The sequence below is a fragment of the Ahaetulla prasina genome, chromosome 10 (genome assembly GCF_028640845.1).
Source record: "Ahaetulla prasina isolate Xishuangbanna chromosome 10, ASM2864084v1, whole genome shotgun sequence".
Lineage (NCBI taxonomy): Eukaryota > Metazoa > Chordata > Lepidosauria > Squamata > Colubridae > Ahaetulla > Ahaetulla prasina.
The window spans coordinates 31,154,165-31,171,013 of record NC_080548.1 but is presented as its reverse complement, the minus strand read 5'-3'; the positions used below and the strand labels follow the sequence as shown (position 1 = coordinate 31,171,013).

At 46.5% G+C, this 16,849-nt stretch overlaps 1 protein-coding gene across 2 annotated transcripts in view; it reads left to right on the top strand.

Moving 5' to 3' along the window:
* CATSPERG (cation channel sperm associated auxiliary subunit gamma) overlaps positions 1–2,725 on the top strand; it is a 54,141-nt gene extending 51,416 nt beyond the window's left edge. For both annotated transcript variants that reach the window (XM_058196224.1, XM_058196225.1), the window contains 2 exons: positions 40–166; positions 1,764–2,725. In XM_058196224.1, the coding sequence (XP_058052207.1) occupies positions 40–166; positions 1,764–1,906 (270 nt within the window). In that variant the 3' untranslated portion in view covers positions 1,907–2,725. The remainder of the gene's footprint in view (positions 1–39; positions 167–1,763) is intronic.
* The last annotated feature ends 14,124 nt before the right edge of the window (positions 2,726–16,849 follow it).

Genomic DNA, 16,849 nt, shown 5'->3' with positions numbered 1-16,849 from the left:
CACCACCACCCTTCTTTCTCTCCTCTTTCCTTCTCTCAGATTTCAATGGCTATTGTCATCGGACTGGTCATTCTGTATATCTTCGTTGACATAGTGGCCCCTCCGGTTAAAGACTACTGCAACAAGATGTTAAAGAAACTGGAGGAAACGATTGCATTTCGGGCTGGTGAGTTTCCAACCAGTGGCCTCTTGGACTGTTTCCTTGACATTTCGCCCAAACCTATGGCAAACGAAAAAGCGATTTTGAGCCTGAGGCCCACTTATGGCAGATTTGCCCAGCCAGGGACCTTTAAGAAGGTGGGACATTGGTCTCCAGAGTCACCTCTACTTCCTTGGAACCCTTGGCTCCTTGCTCAGGGACTCATAGCGACCCCGCATCTTTCGTGCCTGGGGTCAAAAAGTAAAAACTGCCTCTGCTTCTTGCCACGTGACTCTGCTTAGTCGAGGGGTGTCAAACTCAATTTCATTTGAGGGCCACATCAGGGCTGTGGTTGACCTCGGGGTGCGGTTAGGGGTGGCCAACTGGGTGTGCATGGCTAGATTGACGTCACTCCCCAAACTGCTGGCATGTTGCCTCTTCGCACTGAGTAGACCGGGCTGAAGCGACACAGGCTGGCCCCTTATTACATTTTCCAGGAAAGCCCTGCAGGGCGGATCCGACCACATGCGGCCCACGGGCCTTGAGTTTGACACCCCTGGCTTAAATCTATTTCCTGCTGATGTTGGCAGGATCTCACCAAGGTTGTGTCTCGCCTGCTCTTCTGCCCTGCCATCCTAGAGTTGAGATTTAGGATATTCCGTTACTTCAATCAGATGCCTTTTCTGCATGAGTTATCAGAGGGGTTGCCGGTCTCCTGTAGTTTCTAGCAATAGCATTAGCCCTTAGACTTCTATACCGCTTCACGGTGCTTTACAGCCCTCTCTAAGCGATTTACAGCCCATGGCCCCCAAAAATCTGGGTCGTCATTTTACCGACCTCGGAAGGATGGAAGGCTGAGTCCAATCTCGAGCCGGTCAAGATCGAACTCCTGGCTGTAGGTAGAGTTACTCTGCAATACTTGCATTCTAATCACTGCATCACCACGACTCTGTCTTGTATGATCAGACAGAATGGGCAGACACTGGCTCCTCCTGATTAAATCAACAACATCTTTAGGGACCCAGAAAACATTCCTTTTCTGTTGCAATACCTGGAACAGCCTAAGGCGGGACTGGAACTCACTGTTTCCTAGTGATTGACCTAAAGTCATCCAGTCAGCTTTCAAGCCTAAAGTGGGATTAGAACTCACAATCTCTTGGTGATTAGCCCAGAGTCACCCAGCCGGCTTGCATCCTTTCAATGGGACTAGAACTCACCTTCTCTCTTTTAGCCCAGGGCCTTAACAGCTAGACCAAACTGTTTCATAGGATTTTATCTGTTCATGTTTTTTGATTATCCTACTTCGGATGTATATTCTTCTTTTCTTGTTTTTTAGTCTGACGCTTTTACATGTTCTAATTCCATCCCACCTTTATGGAACTGGGTGTCTTTCTAAAATTATAAGTAACGGGTGACTTGGAGCCAGTTCCTTGGCTCAGTGGCTAAGATACTGAGCTTGTCGATCAGAAAGGTCGGCGGTTCGGCTGGTTCGAATCCCTAGGACAGGTCTCCTGCATGAGCAGGGGGTTGGACTAGATGACCTCGAAGATCCCTTCCAACTTTGTTACTGTTACTGAATTTTTCTTAACTCTTGTGTCCTTTCCCTGTGTCTTTTCCTCACCAGAATCCAGCCTCACCTTCTCCTCTTCCTTCACCAGTCAAGGATCCCTTCAGCACCTGCCTTCTGACATCAGTTCTGGGGAGCCCACCACTGACCCCATCAGTCACCACAGGAAATGGCCACAGCACCATGGGGCACTACACTAGAGCTGCCGTGATTTGCCAGATTCATCGGGCTGCGAGGTTTTTCTGGGGCCTGGGTCTGTCATCTTTTATCTGCGTTGTTGTCCAAGAAAGATCAACTCCTTTATCATCCTTTCTCAAGGATGGAGGGGAGGAAATTTTTAAGCACCAGCTTACTGATTTTGGGAAGAAGGTTGCACTGCGAGGCTGCAAAGTCATCTATGGCAGGGGTCTCCAACCTTGGCTCCTTTAAGACTTGTGGACTTCAACTCTCAGAATTCCTCAGTCAGCTTTGCTTTGCTGGCTGAGGGATTCTGGGAGTTGAAGTCCACAAGTCTTAAAGTAGCCAAGGTTGGAGACCCCTGATCTATGGCCAGTACCACACCTATCAAGATCAATTGACACACCAAAAGTAGGCAACTATCACAGCCACGGAAACCCTCCTGAAACGCAGCCGAAGTGTCTTTTTCATTGAGGGTGGAGGGATCAGTCAGGAACAGATCTTGAGTTTTATTTAATTTAATTTAATGTATGTATTTATTTGATTCGTTTGGCACCCATCTCACGTCGAGGCGACTCCAGACGGCTTAGAAACATGACTAGGTTTTGGTATGTTATTGCTATTATACTGCCGATTCTCCACCTCTTCTGTTTTCTAAAAAAAATGTACTCCTTTACCCTCTGATTCTCAGCTGCTGCAGCTCTGCGTCTCGACGCTGGGAACTGTTACAGGGTTAAATTAAACAAGGGGGTAGCCATTAAAAAAAAAAGTGGATGATTGATGAGAGAGCAAGTTTCTGATTTTCCTGTTCATAGTTCCTGACCTGGTTTTGTTTTAATAAATATTTGGGTCCAGGCAAGCTATTTGTTGTCATCTGGCTGCTTTCTTCTTAATCTGGTCATTTTGGGCACTGCCGATTATTCCAGAAACCCCCCCCCCTGCTTCAGAAAGGATTAGGTACTCTTTGCTTGTGGGCCTTCTCGGCTGCCTTTCCAGACTGGGAGACTGCATGGCTGGGAAACATGGTCATCTTTTGGCTCGACACCAGTGGAACTTCCCTGCAGACACCAACATATCCCATTGCCCTCTTTAGGAACAGAAACTACAAGGCAGCAGCAAGATATTAAACATAGAACAATGTTTCTCAGCCTCAGAAACTCTTAAGATATGTGGACTTCAAGCTCTGGAAACTCCCAGCCATCTTAAAGCATGCTGGCTGAGGAATTCTGGGAGTTGAAGTCCATCCATCTTAAACATGGTGGCTGGGGAATTCTGGGATTTGAAGTCCCATCTTAAAGCATGCTGGCTGGGGAATTCTGGGAGTTGAAGTCCATCCAACTTAAACCATGCTGGCTGGGGAATTCTGGGAGTTGAAGTCCATCCAACTTAAACCATGCTGGCTGGGGAATTTTGGGAATTGAAGTCCCATCTTAAACCAAGCTGCCTGGGAATTCTGGGAGTTGAAGTCCGCCCATCTTAAAGCATGCTGCCTGGGGAATTCTGGGAGTTGAAATCCATCCATCTTACAGCATGCTGGCTGGGGAATTATGGGAGTTTGAGTGATCCTGAGAAAAGAAATAGAAAGCAACTGAGCATGCAACTCTAAAGCAACTGAGTGCGCAACTCTATACTTTTTTTATCTCTATAGTCTGCAAGGTAATACATGTATGTCTGTTGCTGTACTTCCGTCTCTCGAGAAACCCTTTCTCGATAGCGACCCCTTGTGGCACCTCCGAGGAGTGTCTCTTCCAGGCTCGGTCAAGACTTGGGGACCAAGCAAGAACGGGGGAAGCTACTTTGACCGCTCGGATAGCAGGAGCCCCACCCCCATGCCCTGCACGGACTCTGCTCCGCATCTCTCGAGACAGAAGGAGCCCCTCTGGGGGGGGGAGCAGCAAGATGGCTCAGCACCCCCCCCCCACAAACAAAAGTGCACCGCTTTGCAATTGACCCTTTGCAAGCGAGGCCTTAGGATGACACCTCTAGAGAGCCGTTTTTTTGCAGGCGGGGGGTGGGGGGATAACCCTGTTCCCAGCCCTTGAAGGCAGAAAAGAAAATACGGGAGGTGGGGGAGGGGTGGAGAGCAGAGCAGAGGTTCCAGTTGGACCTCCCTCCCTTGCAAGGCTGAAACGAGGAGAGGATAAGCCGCCGGGGAAAGCCAAGGAAAATCATCAAAACCATGAAAAAGCGAAAGTTAGAATATTTCGGGCAGGCGATGCGACACCCGGAAAAATACAGCATCCTTCACTTAATCCTCCAAGGAGAGATTGAAGGCAAAACCAGGTCTAGGTAGAAGAAGAAGAAGAACATCGTGGCTTCAAAATCCAAGGGGCCGGTTTGGACAAAACTCAACAGCACTTTTTCGTGCGGCTGTTGATAAAAATAGGATGGTCAACATGATCGCCAGCGATGGTGACGGGTATGGTACAAGAAGAAGAAGAATCGGGTTCTGTAAACTTCCCAACTTCTCCATCCCAGGCCGGCAGGAGCTGTCCAGGGTCCTGCAAACGATCCCGTGCAGTCGGCTGGCTTGGCACAGTCTTGTAAGCGCCTTCTTCGCTCCCAGGGCAAAGCTTTGTATCCAAAGCCAGCCGGCCTCTTGTCCACACAATCTCTGGCTCTGGGGACCTCTGTGTGTGTGTGTTTGTGTGTGTTTTATCACTGGGCAGCAGCGCTGCATCTCAACCAGGCTGATAGCGGCGCCGCGGTGCCCGTAGACCCTCTGGGACAGAGAGAGACGCCTTTCTATTCAGGAGATGCTTTGAAGCGTTGGCTCTTTGTCCCGTTCTTAATCCATCGTGGCTCTTGCAAAGATAAGGGGGTTATAGTGGCGGCTGAGAAGAGGAGCCCTTCCGCTGGGCCGATGATAGCACCTGGTGGCCTCCTTTTCAGACAGAAATATGAACTCTCGAAGGAAGGCTGAGATAAAAAAGGGCTTTGTCTCACTTCTGTCCCATTGCTCGGGACTTCTCAACCTTGGCCACTTTTAAGACTTGTGGATTTCAACACCCAGAAATCCCCCAGACCGCTAGGCACCCATCTTCAAGCTGCACCTGGAAAAAAAAACACTGCTGTATGGTTTACAACGTGGGCTTCTTCGGAATATAACAATCACTCCGGGGAGTTTGCAAAAGACCACCTACACCATAAGACTGGCCGGCCACCGCTTGTGATCGTATTTTCTGCCTTCCCGCTGAAAACCTCCTCCTAAATGAGTGCTGGCAATCCTGCAGAGGAGAACTGGCCTTTCCCTCTTTATCGATGCTCAGAGTTTGCATCCTGTTATTATTTCAGAGAGTGAATTATTGGCAGAGTTGGGCAGAGACCACCACCCCCTTTTTGATCATGTGATCACAGGGATGCCTGCAACGGTTGTAAGTCACCTTTTTCAGTACGTTCAGTCTCTAAACGAATAAGTTGTAAATCAAGGGCTACTCGTAGTCTGATCTGGTTTGAACCCTGGGCTGCATCAACAACAGAGAGATAGCATCAAGATCACGGGAAGGAATAGTATCGCTCTGTACCGCGCTCGTAAGACCACGACTACGGCATCCAGTTCTGGTCACCGTGAAATCAGAAAATAACATGTAACCCAGCACAGGACTTAAGCAAAACGGTTCAGTTAAGATTTGCATCCAGTTTTGGTCACCATAGTATAAAAAAGAGGTGAGAGGTTCCACTCACTCTGGAAAGAGTGCAGAGAAGAGCAACCAGGATGATGAGGGGACTGGAGGCTAAAACCTACGCTGAATGATTGCAGGAACTGGGCCTGAAGAGAAGGACCAGGGGAGACATGATAAGCATCTTCCAATATTTGAGGGGCTGCCACAGAGAGGAAGGGGTCAAGCTATTTTCTAAAGGGCCACTCCTGGGGGAAGGATATTGCAAAATCCCCATTCCCACCCCACTCTGGGGCCAGCCAGAGGTGGTATTTACCGGTTCTCCGAACTACTCAAAATTTCCGCTACCGGTTCTCCAGGACCTGTAAGAACCTGCTGAATAGCATCCCTGGCTGATACCTTTGAACAACTGCTACTCATCTGCCTTCTTGTTCTACGCCCTGTAGGAGGAACTCTACGCAATCCTCCCTGGAGGTTCAAAAAAAATTCAGGTCCAACTTTGGCTAGACGTTCCGCTAAACATTTTGAGAAGATGGCCTGTTTACTTGGCAGCCAACCCAATCAAAGAGCATCGGGTTCAAACGCAACGTGCCCCGCAGAACCTCACAAGCCACCACCTTCCACCTCTTAGTACGAAGGAATGTCATTTGCTCCCTGTTGCAACTCTGGGGCCCTTATCCAGGAGCTATTTTTAGCTGCTATTAACCTCCCGACTTCCACCGAGAGGGCCTCTCTGCCATTGCTGGAGGCCACGGCCAATTTGTCTAATTAAAGAGAATTAAGGAAGAAATGTCCCCAATTAAAGCCAGAGAAACCGCCTATTCTGGAGGTAGAGTTTTTTGGTCATGGGTGTCACATAGAATTAGACAAGACGGGGAACGCTTTCGAGCTCCGAAGGGGTTGAAAAGGAAGAAGAGCTGGCTTTCTGGAGGAGAAGACCCCCTCCCCAAATGGGATTAATTGGCAAGGATATCTGATTTGTGCCCCCAAACCTAAAAGTAAATTCAACCATATCTTTAAACGCTGCGGAAGGCCTTCTTCCCGCCCAGATAGCCACAAAACTGCGAACAGATTTAAAATAAAAAAATAAAAAAAAATTCCCCCCATATTAACATGGCAATAAGACTCAGGGGCATCGTTTAAATTCCAGAGAATCTCAGTGGATCTCCACAAATTGCACATTAATCCTGCTTTAATGTGGTTTAATCAGCTTCACGTTCCCGTAATCAAGGGACTAGCCACTCAACTTATATTTGGATTCAGCCTTTCTGTTTGGAGCCTCCGTTTTACCCCGGCAGCATTCCGACATTCACAATAGTCCAGGGTTAGACTATCTAAACCAGGCCAAGAACAGACCAGGTTTAGATTGGGTCTTAGGTGGTTAAATTGCCATTTCGTGAAACTTCTGTTTCAAGCCTTCATTCGCCCTTCGAAGTAAACTAAGTCAAAGGCTTCAGCCCCAATTAACTGGGACTGCCCTAATCCTGCAAAGCAATAAACCATAGCTTGTAAAGGATGGGGGCTGAGGGGGGGGGAGAATTACAGAAAGCCAGAATTCAAATTGTAGAAAATATGACATTGAGCTCTGCACTTGCAAGAGCCATTTTGATGTTGGTCATCTTTCGTGTTGTGAGATCGCAAAATGTTCCATTGCCTTGGTATTGAAGTCTTCTTTTTTTTCTCCTCCTCCTCCTCCTCCTCCTCTCTGCAAACCCAACTCCCTTCAAGCATTGATGATGTTACCTAGTTAGGTAATGAAACAACCAAGCTCAGAGAGCAGCTATGACCTACAGTCTTCTTTTTCCTCCTCTTCCTCCTCCCCTCCCCTCCCCTTCTCCTTCTCTTCCTCCTCTCCTTCTTTTTCTCCTTCATTCCACAACTCACACCCCCTCCTAGTGCTGATGATGTTCTCTAGTTGGGTCATGAAACGTTTGCAAGAAAACAACCAAGCTCAGAGACCACCAAGGATCCCACATTCCTCCTCCCCACCCCCATAAACCCCAGTCCCTTCTAGCACTGATGATGTTCCCTAGTTGGGTTGTGAAACATCTGCCAGAAAACAACCAAGCTCAGAGAGCCTCAAGGACCCCACATTCCTCCTCCTCCTCCTCTTCCTCCTCCCCCTCCTCCTCCTCTCTGCAAACCCCACACCTTTCTTGCACTGATGATTTTACCTGCATAGGTAATGACATGTCTGCAAGAAAACAATCAAGTTTAGAGAGCACCTATTACCTACAAGAACTACAAGAAGAGTTCTCCACTCCTCTGAATACAACAAAATACCTTATGCCACCAGATTTGAAATCCTGGGTTTAGAAAACTTAGAACTCCGCCGCCTTCGACATGACCTGAGTTTAACTCATAGAATCATCTATTACAATGTCCTTCCTGTCGAAGACTACTTCAGCTTCAATTGCAACAATACACGAGCACACAATAGATTTAAGCTTAATGTGAACTGTTCCAATCTTGATTGCAGAAAATATGACTTCTGTAACAGAGCTGTTAATACTTGGAATACACTACCTGACTCTGTGGTCTCTTCCCAAAATCCCCCGAGCTTCAACCAAAAACTGTCTACTATTGACCTCACCCCATTCCTAAGAGGTCTGTAAGGGGCGTGCATAAGAGCACAAGAGTGCCTACTGTTCCTGTCCTATTGTGTCCTTTCGTTATATCCAATTAATATAGTTATTACATACTCATGCTTATATATATGCTTATATATTATATAGTTATTTTCATGCTTATGCTTATATATACTGTGTGACAACATAAATAAATAAAATAAATCAATACAGTCTTCTTTTTCCTCCTCTTCCTCCTCCCCTTCTTTTTCTCCTTCATCCTCTTCTCCTTCTTTTTCTCCTTCATCCACAACCCGCTCTCCCTCTTAGTGCTGATGATGTTCCCTAGTTGGGTCATGAAACATCTGCCAGAAAACAACCAAGCTAAGAGAGCACCAAGGACCCCACATTCCTCCTCCTCCTCCTCCTCTCTGCAAACCCCACATCCTTCTTCCACTGATGATGATGATGATATTATTATTATTATTATTATTATTATTATTATTATTATTATTATTATTATTATTATTATTATTATTATTATTATTAAAATTTTTATACCACCCTTCTCCCAAAGGACTCAGGGCGGTGTACAGCCAAAAATAAAACACAAGATATATACAATTAAAACCAACATTTAAAACATAGCAGATTATAAAAGGCTGATAATTAAAAATTTAGATTTAAAATTTTAAAAATTTTAACAAAACCCCAAATTAAAATTCAACACTATTATGCCAGTCCCGCTTGAATGAATAAGTGTGTTTTTAGCTCACGATGGAAGGTCCGAAGATCAGGCACTTGACGCAGGCCAGGGGGGAGTTCGTTCCAGAGGGTAGGTGCTCCAACAGAGAAGGCCCTACTCCTGGGGGCCACCAGCCGACACTGTTTGGCGGACGGCACCCTGAGGAGACCCTCTCTGTGAGGGCGTACTGGTCGGTGGGAGGCATAGGGTAACAGCAGGCGGTCTCGTAAGTACCCAGGTCCTAAGCCATGGAGCGCTTTAAAGGTGGTAACCAAAATCTTGAAGCGCACCCGAAAGACCACAGGAAGCCAGTGCAGAATGCGGAGCAGTGATGTTACATGGGAGCCACGAGCGGCTCCCGTTACTACTCGCGCAGCCGCATTCTGGACTAACTGCAGCCTCCGGGTGCACCTCAAGGGCAGCCCCATGTAGAGAGCATTGCAGTAATCCAACCTAGACGTAACCAGAGCGTGAGTGACCGTGCATAAGGCATCCCGGTCAAGGAAGGGACGCAACTGGCGGACCAAGCGAACTTGGTCAAATCACCTCTGCAAGAAAACGTCTGCAAGGAAACAACCAAGCTCAGAGACCACCAAGGACCCCTCGTATAAAAACTGCTTTAGGTTCGCCAGACTCACAACTCTTCATCTCCCAAGTACACAACCCAACATCCAGAGGGTCCAGAGTTAAAACGTAGTTTTTGGATGACCACAGCAGAGTTTTGCTTTTCTCCTGTTAGCCACCGGGAGGCGCCTGGAAACCACGATATCTTCTCAGGCCCTTCGACAGACAAATCCGTCCAAGATTTGGTACCCAACCTGGGTCTCGTTTGGAAAAAAGAAAAGTTGCTGCAAAGGAGAGAGAGAGAGAGAGAGAGAGATGGCATTGCTTGCTTCCAAGGAAATGTCAAATTAATAAAACAGGATATTTGGAACCGGTTCTGGTGGCTTGGGCGTTTTCCAGGTGGGTTTCTAAAAAAAGCTGAAATGGAGCAGAAGTGGTTTTGTGTGTGTGTGTGAGAGAGAGAGTGAGTGGGGGGGTGTATCTGTGTATATATGTGTGTGGTTGACTCCATATTAACTTGGTTAGATAGGATAATATTGCATCAACCGAACTGTCCCACTTCTGATCTCACCTTCATCATCAAGGTGTGTAGAACTTCTCCTTTGCTTGTTCTAGAATTTGAGGGGCTGCCCCAAAGAAGAATGGTGTATGTGTGTGTGTGTGTGCACACGCATGTGTGTGAGTGTGAAGCTATTCTCCAAAGCCCCTGAAGGCAGGACAAGAAGCAACGGATGGAAACCGATCAAGGAGAGAAGCAACCTGGAACTAAGGAGAAATTTCCCGACGGTTAGAACGATGAACCAGTGGAAGGATTTGGCATCCAGGAATTGTGGAGGCACTGGAAGTTTTTAAGAAGAGGTTGGACGGCCATTTGTCTGAAATGGTGGAGGGTTTCCTGCCTGAGCAAAGGCGGTTGGATTAGAACGGGGGTCTCCAACCTTGGCAACTTTAAGCCTGGCGGACTTCAACTCCCAGAACCCCCTAGCCAGCAAAGCTGGCTGGGGAATTCTGGGAGTTGAAGTCCGCCAGGCTTAAAGTTGCCAAGGTTGGAGACCCCTGGACTAGAAGACCTCCAAGGTCCCTTCTGATTCTCTTATGATTTATTGTCCTCACTGTCAAGCAATTTCTCCTTCATTCCAAGTTGCTTCTGTCCTGGATTAGTTTCCATCCGTTGCTTCTTGTCCTGCCTTCAGGGGCTTTGGAGAATAGGTTGACCCCCTCCTCTTCTTTGGGGCAGCCCCTCTCAATACTGAAATCCTGCTATCATATGTGCCCCGCCCCCAGTCTTTCTTTTCTCCAGACTGGCCAAACCCAATTCCTGCAACCGTTCATATGTTTCATATCCAGGCCTTATATCACCCTTATATTTTCCAAAGCCTCAACATCTGTTTCTCTAACACGGGTGACCAAAACTGGATGCAGCATTCCAGATGTGGCCTTACTAAGCCTTTATAAAATGGGTACTGCTAATACTTTACTCCTAGAAGCATGCATCCCTAGAGCTTGGAAACCTGGTTGTTCGGTCTCTATATATGGATAAGATGCCGGCTTACTGGGAGATGAAACAACAGCCTCAACAGGTGACCAGCTATGAAAAGGCAAGAAATATACATGCTTTTCTCTTTTTTGGGGGGCTATTTATTTACATCGCCCAAGGCGGGGGCTCCCAGGAGGAAGGATGCAGCAACATTTGAAGGGGAAAAGCGGGTGGGGGGGGGAGGAACCAGGAGCCTCTTAAATAGATGCAGGGGAAGCAACGGGAAAGGTTTTTGTACCCTGCAGCACAACTCTTAATGCTGCTTTCTACCCGAGGCTGTGTGTGTTTATAAAAAGAGGAAATTTCTCTGGGGTTTGAAGAGATCGGATTTGCAACAGGGGCTAAAAGGGTCTCCGAGTTTGAGAGCAAGCTACCTTTGAAAGTCAAGGGATCAACGAGAGGAAAAGAAGTTTGGCTCTTTTTTTTTTTTTTTTTTTGCCCTGTTTGTGAGTTTGTCGTTGCCACTGGTGGAAGTTGGCCTGGAAAACACACACTGCAGTCTAAATTTTAAAGGTGTTGTGGTCCGCCAGCAGCCTGCAGAGCTGGCAACGGAGTCGGACAGTGAGGAGGCTGGGGAGGAAGATGGGCCAGTCCTGGAGTCAGGGGAAGGCCCAGACAAGGGCTCTGCGTCGGAGGCAGAGATGGGGCCAGGGCCATCTGGGAGCGATGCGCGGGCTCCGGAGCCTCCAGAGGCGGACAGCAGAGAGGGAGAGGAATAGGAGGAGCCTATTGCACGCATGCGAAGAGCTGCCAGAAGGCAAGAGCAGCTGAAGCAAAAAGGACGACTCGGGAGTAAAGCCAGAATATGCTTGGCCACTCCCATAAGGCTTAAAAAAGCAGCAACGAGCAGTTCGGCTCTTTGTAGAAAAGCTACATTGATTCCATTGCTTCTTGTCAGCGTCTCTTGAACTTTGTGGGGTTTTTGCCAAGAAAAGCCTTTGGCAGGTTGCCAAAGACAACAGAGGTTTGTGATAAGGCCGAAGGACCGTTTATGAAAAATCTGTTTTGGACGAAGCTGAGAATGAATGAATTCTCAGCTGTTTTAATAATATAAGTGTCAGCCTCCACTCCAATCTTCATATACTTTTGAATGATTATATCAGTAGATTCCAAATGAAGTCAAGGTGAATTCTTTCCTAATTATAGTCGGAGGTAGCCTGACAATAAGTTTGTTCCGGACTAAATTGTGTTTGGTAATCACTACTTGGGCCTCAGTCACAACAAAAGGAGTGTTTCTCAACTTTGGTGACTTTAAGCCGGATGGACTTCACTCCCAGAATTCCCCAGTCAGCTAGCTGGGGGGGGGGTGTCTAAAGTCAGATTAATGACAGCTATTAGGCGAATCCAGAAGAATAGCTGATTTTTTTTTTTTTTCTGAGCCTGGTGCCAAAATAGAGACTTTTCCCTTTGTCCTTTCAACCTTCCTACCTGCCATTCTCACCTCGAGATGCATCCTTGGTTTTAATCAGACCCATTAATTGTCCTAATCTCTCCTCCTTTCTCTGGCCCAGATCCAGCTTGGGGCCTCCCCATGGATACATTGGGATTACCAACCCCATAATTCCCAGCCAACAACGTCCCTAGGCTCGAGCAAGATCCCTTTAGAATAGAATAGAATAGAATAGAATTTTTATTGGCCAAGTGTGATTGGACACACAAGGAATTTGTGTGTTTAAATTTAAATTTAAATTTAAAACAACTGAAAGAAAGACAGAAAGAGGGTTATTATTTATTATTATTATTTATTAAATTTTTATACCGCCCTTCTCCCGAAGGACTCAGGGCGGTGTGCAGCCAGAGTAAAATACAAAATATATACAATTAAAATGGATTTAAAATATAAAATTACTAAATGGCTCAGAATTAAAATGAATTTAAAATTTAAAATACTACTAAAACCCAATTTAAAATCAATCCATTTATGCCAGTCCCGCTTGGATGAATAAATATGTTTTTAGCTCACGACGGAAGGTCCGAAGATCAGGCACTTGACGTAGGCCAGGGGGGAGTTCATTCCAGAGCGTCGGTGCCCCCACAGAGAAGGCCCTACCCCTGGGGGCCGCCAGCCAACATTGTTTGGCGGACGGCACCCTGAGGAGACCCTCTCTATGAGAGCATACAGGTCGATGGGAGGCATAAGGTAACAGCAGGCGGTCTCGTAAGTACCCGGGTCCTAAGCCATGGAGCGCTTTAAAGGTGGTAACCAGAATCTTGAAGCGCACCCGAAAGACCACAGGAAGCCAGTGCAGACTACGGAGCAGTGGTGTTACGTGGGAGCCACGAGTGGCTCCCATTACTACTCGCGCAGCCGCATTCTGGACTAACTGCAGCCTCCGGGTGCACCTCAAGGGCAGCCCCATGTAGAGAGCATTGCAGTAATCCAGCCAAGACGTAACCAGAGCGTGAGTGACTGTGCATAAGGCATCCCGGTCAAGGAAGGGACGCAACTGGCGGACCAAGCGGAAGGGTTAAGCTGTCAAGGCAGTGAGGGCTGTTAAAATGATCCCTGTGTGTGTGTTTGTGTGTGTGAGCGCGCACGGCACGTGTGCATGTGTGTTGCGGTATATCTGCGGTTTTAACACAGAAGCCACTAATGGGCTTTATAAATTAAATTATAAAAAACCGTGCTGTGCTCAGGCTTTAATTATCTGTTTATTTATTCATTTGAAATCTTTATATCCTGCCAGGATAACTATCAGGGAGGTAGCAAAAATATCTATCATGCAATCCTGGTTTTTGTTTAGCTGCTTTTTTTTTTTAACAAAAAAAGCAAATTCAGTGAATGCCGAACAGCAGCGAGAACGGAGAGTTGAAAAAAAACCAGCAGACCGAAAGGTCGTTTCCAGGTGTCGGAAGGCAAAATGCAGCTAGTCCTCGACTTACGGCCACCATCCAGCCCTGTCGTTAAGGGAGACGTTTGTTAAGTTTTCTCAGGGCTGTTACACAACCATTCCTTTAGTGATCGTTCAATGTTTCAACAAGCCCTGAGGGAAAACAATGACTTAGGACTGTTTTTCACACGACAAATCTACATGTGATCACAGGCTGACTCCGTATTTGTGATGGTTGCACTGTCCCAAGGTCACATGACCACCCTTCTGCAACCTTCTCAGCCGGTTTCTGAGGAGCAAAGTTGATGAGAGAGACCAGATTTGCTCAAAGACTGCAGGATTCCTTTAGCAAGCAGGGGGTTGGACTAGAAGACCTCCAAGGTCCCTTCCAACTCATCTCTTCTCTTCTCTTCTCTTCTCTTCTCTTCTCTTCTCTTCTCTTCTATTCTATTCTATTCTATTCTATTCTATTCATTCTTCTCTTCTCTTCTAAATTCTTCATTCTTCCATTCCATTCCATTCCATTCCATTCCATTCTATTTTATTCATTCTTCTCTTCTCTTCTAAATTCTTCATTCTTCTATTCTATTCTATTCTATTCTATTCTATTCTATTCTATTCTATTCATTCTTCTCTTCTCTTCTAAATTCTTCATTCTTCCATTCCATTCCATTCCATTCCATTCTATTTTATTCATTCTTCTCTTCTCTTCTAAATTCTTCTCTTCTCTTCTCTTCTCTTCTCTTCTCTTCTCTTCTCTTCTCTTCTCTTCTATTCTATTCTATTCTATTCTATTCTATTCTATTCTATTCTATTTCTGTTCTGTTCTATTCCATTCTATTTTCTTCTCTTCTCTTGTCTTCTAAATTCTTCATTCTTCCATTCCATTCCATTCCATTCCATTCCATTCCATTCCATTCCATTCTATTCTATTCTATTCTATTCTATTCTATTCTATTCTATTCTATTCTATTCTATTCTATTCTATTCTAAATTCTTCATTCTTCCATTCCATTCCATTCCATTCTATTCTACTCTATTCCTGGTGTGTGTGTTTGTGTGTTTGTGTAGGGGGGAGGAAGGCAGCACCCTGATTTGATGCCTCTGTTAACGAGTGTGTGTGTGTGTGGGGGAGATACCTTCCTGCTGGTTCTTTGCATCCAGACAGATCGGGGTGGGGTGGGGGGGGTGGCTGAGCCGAAGACCCTCCCCGGCATCTTCTCCATCCTCCTTGGTAGACCTGCCATCATCCCCAGTGGCTTCTCTTTCCCCCCACCCCTTCCCCTCCCCCATCTCACCCCAGCCTCCCATAACAGGATAACAGTGGGGACCTTGGCCAACAAAAGGCGGATTGAGAAGCCCCGGAAGGCAGGCGAAGGCAGCTGATATAATAGAGACATCTGGGGGGGGAGATGACATCCAAGGCCCTGACCTCCATAGCTCCTTCCATTGTGAGCTTTTATGCCCCAAATATGATTCTCCAAAAGGGATTACGAACTTCAAAAGGCAACCAGGCTTTGATGCTGGTGCTCCTAAAACCTTCCATTCAAATCTTGGGAGCGAGGGCTATATATTTTTTATTTCGAGCAAACCTGATTAAACTGCCTCATTGTATTTAATGACATGTTTCTGTCCTCTCGCTTAAAGTGGGGAGAGAAAAAATATATATATAAAAAAAAAAAGGATTGGGCGAGAAAGTAGAACGGAAAACTTTCTCCTCCTCCTCCTCCTTTTCCCTCTTCTTCTTCTTCTTCTTCTTCTTCTTCTTCTTCTTCTTCTTCTTCTTCTTCTTCTTCTTCTTCTTCTTCTTCTTCTTCTTCTTCTTCTTCTTCTTCTTCCTCCTCCTCCTCCTCCTCCTCCATCTCCTCCTCTTCCTCTTCCTCCTTGTCCTCTTTTCCTCCCTCCTTCTCTTCTTTTCCCCTCTTCTCCTTCCTTATATCTTTCTTCTCTTTCTTCTCCTTCCTCTTTCCTCCTCTTTTCCTCCTTCCTCTCTTTTCCTCCTCTTCTCCTATCTTCTTCCTTATTTCTTCTCCTTCCCCTTCTCCCTCTCCTTCCTCTTTCCTCTTTCCTTCTCTTCTCTTTTTTCCTCCTCTTCTCCTTCTTCCTTATAGCTTCCTTCCCCTTCCCCTTCTCTGTCTTCTCCATCCCCATCCCCATCTCCTTCTTCTCCATCTCTGTCTCCTTCTCCTTCCTCTTCCTCTTTCCCTCCTTCCCCTTCCCCTTCTCCTTCTCCTTCTTTCTCCTTCTCTGTCTCCTTCCCCTTCTTCTCCTCTTTCTCCTCCTCCTCCTTCTTCTCCTCCACCTCTCCCTCCCTCTCCCTTTCTTCTCCTCTTCTCCTCCTTCTCCTCCTTCTCCTTCTTCTCCTCCACCTCTCTCCCTGACTCCCTCTCCCTTTCTTCTCCTCTTTCTCCTCCTTCTCCTTCTCCTTCTTCTCCTTCTTCTCCTCCACCTCTCTCCCTGACTCCCTCTCCCTTTCTTCTCCTCTTTCTCCTTCTCCTTCTCCTTCTCCATCTCCTTTCTTCTTGAACCATCACCGTGTCAACTCGTAAAACCGTGACCACTGCATTTGAGTGGGAGAGTACCAAGGGTCTCCATATGTAGTACCAAAACACAAGATCGCAGCCATAATGATGACATGGAAGCTCCACCTGCTTTTTATGCGTGACACAAATAAAAACCAGGTGGAGCTTTTATCCTGCCATCTTAATTTTGTTTTTTGTTTTTTTTAAAAAACTTTTCCCATGGCTTTCAAACTTCCCTGGATAGTAGCTTTTTTTCCTACTCCACCTAAACATGTAGGATACCAATACAAGACTGCTAGTACAAAAGGAGAGCGAGATGGCAGCTAAGCTGTTCTCCTGCCTATCTCAGGCTTAGTCTCACACACACACACACACACACACACAAACACACACACAAATGACTTTTTAAAAACCGAATCATCTTGGCCATCAGAGCTTTGGGCTGGGCTGCCCAGCGGCCCAGCGCAACCGCAGGGAAATTTGTCTTCGGCTTCCGGCTCTTTAACATGCTGCAACCACAGCCACAAATGTCACACACAACGTCTTGTGTGTGGATGGCCGGTCCCTCAGGACAAGCCGT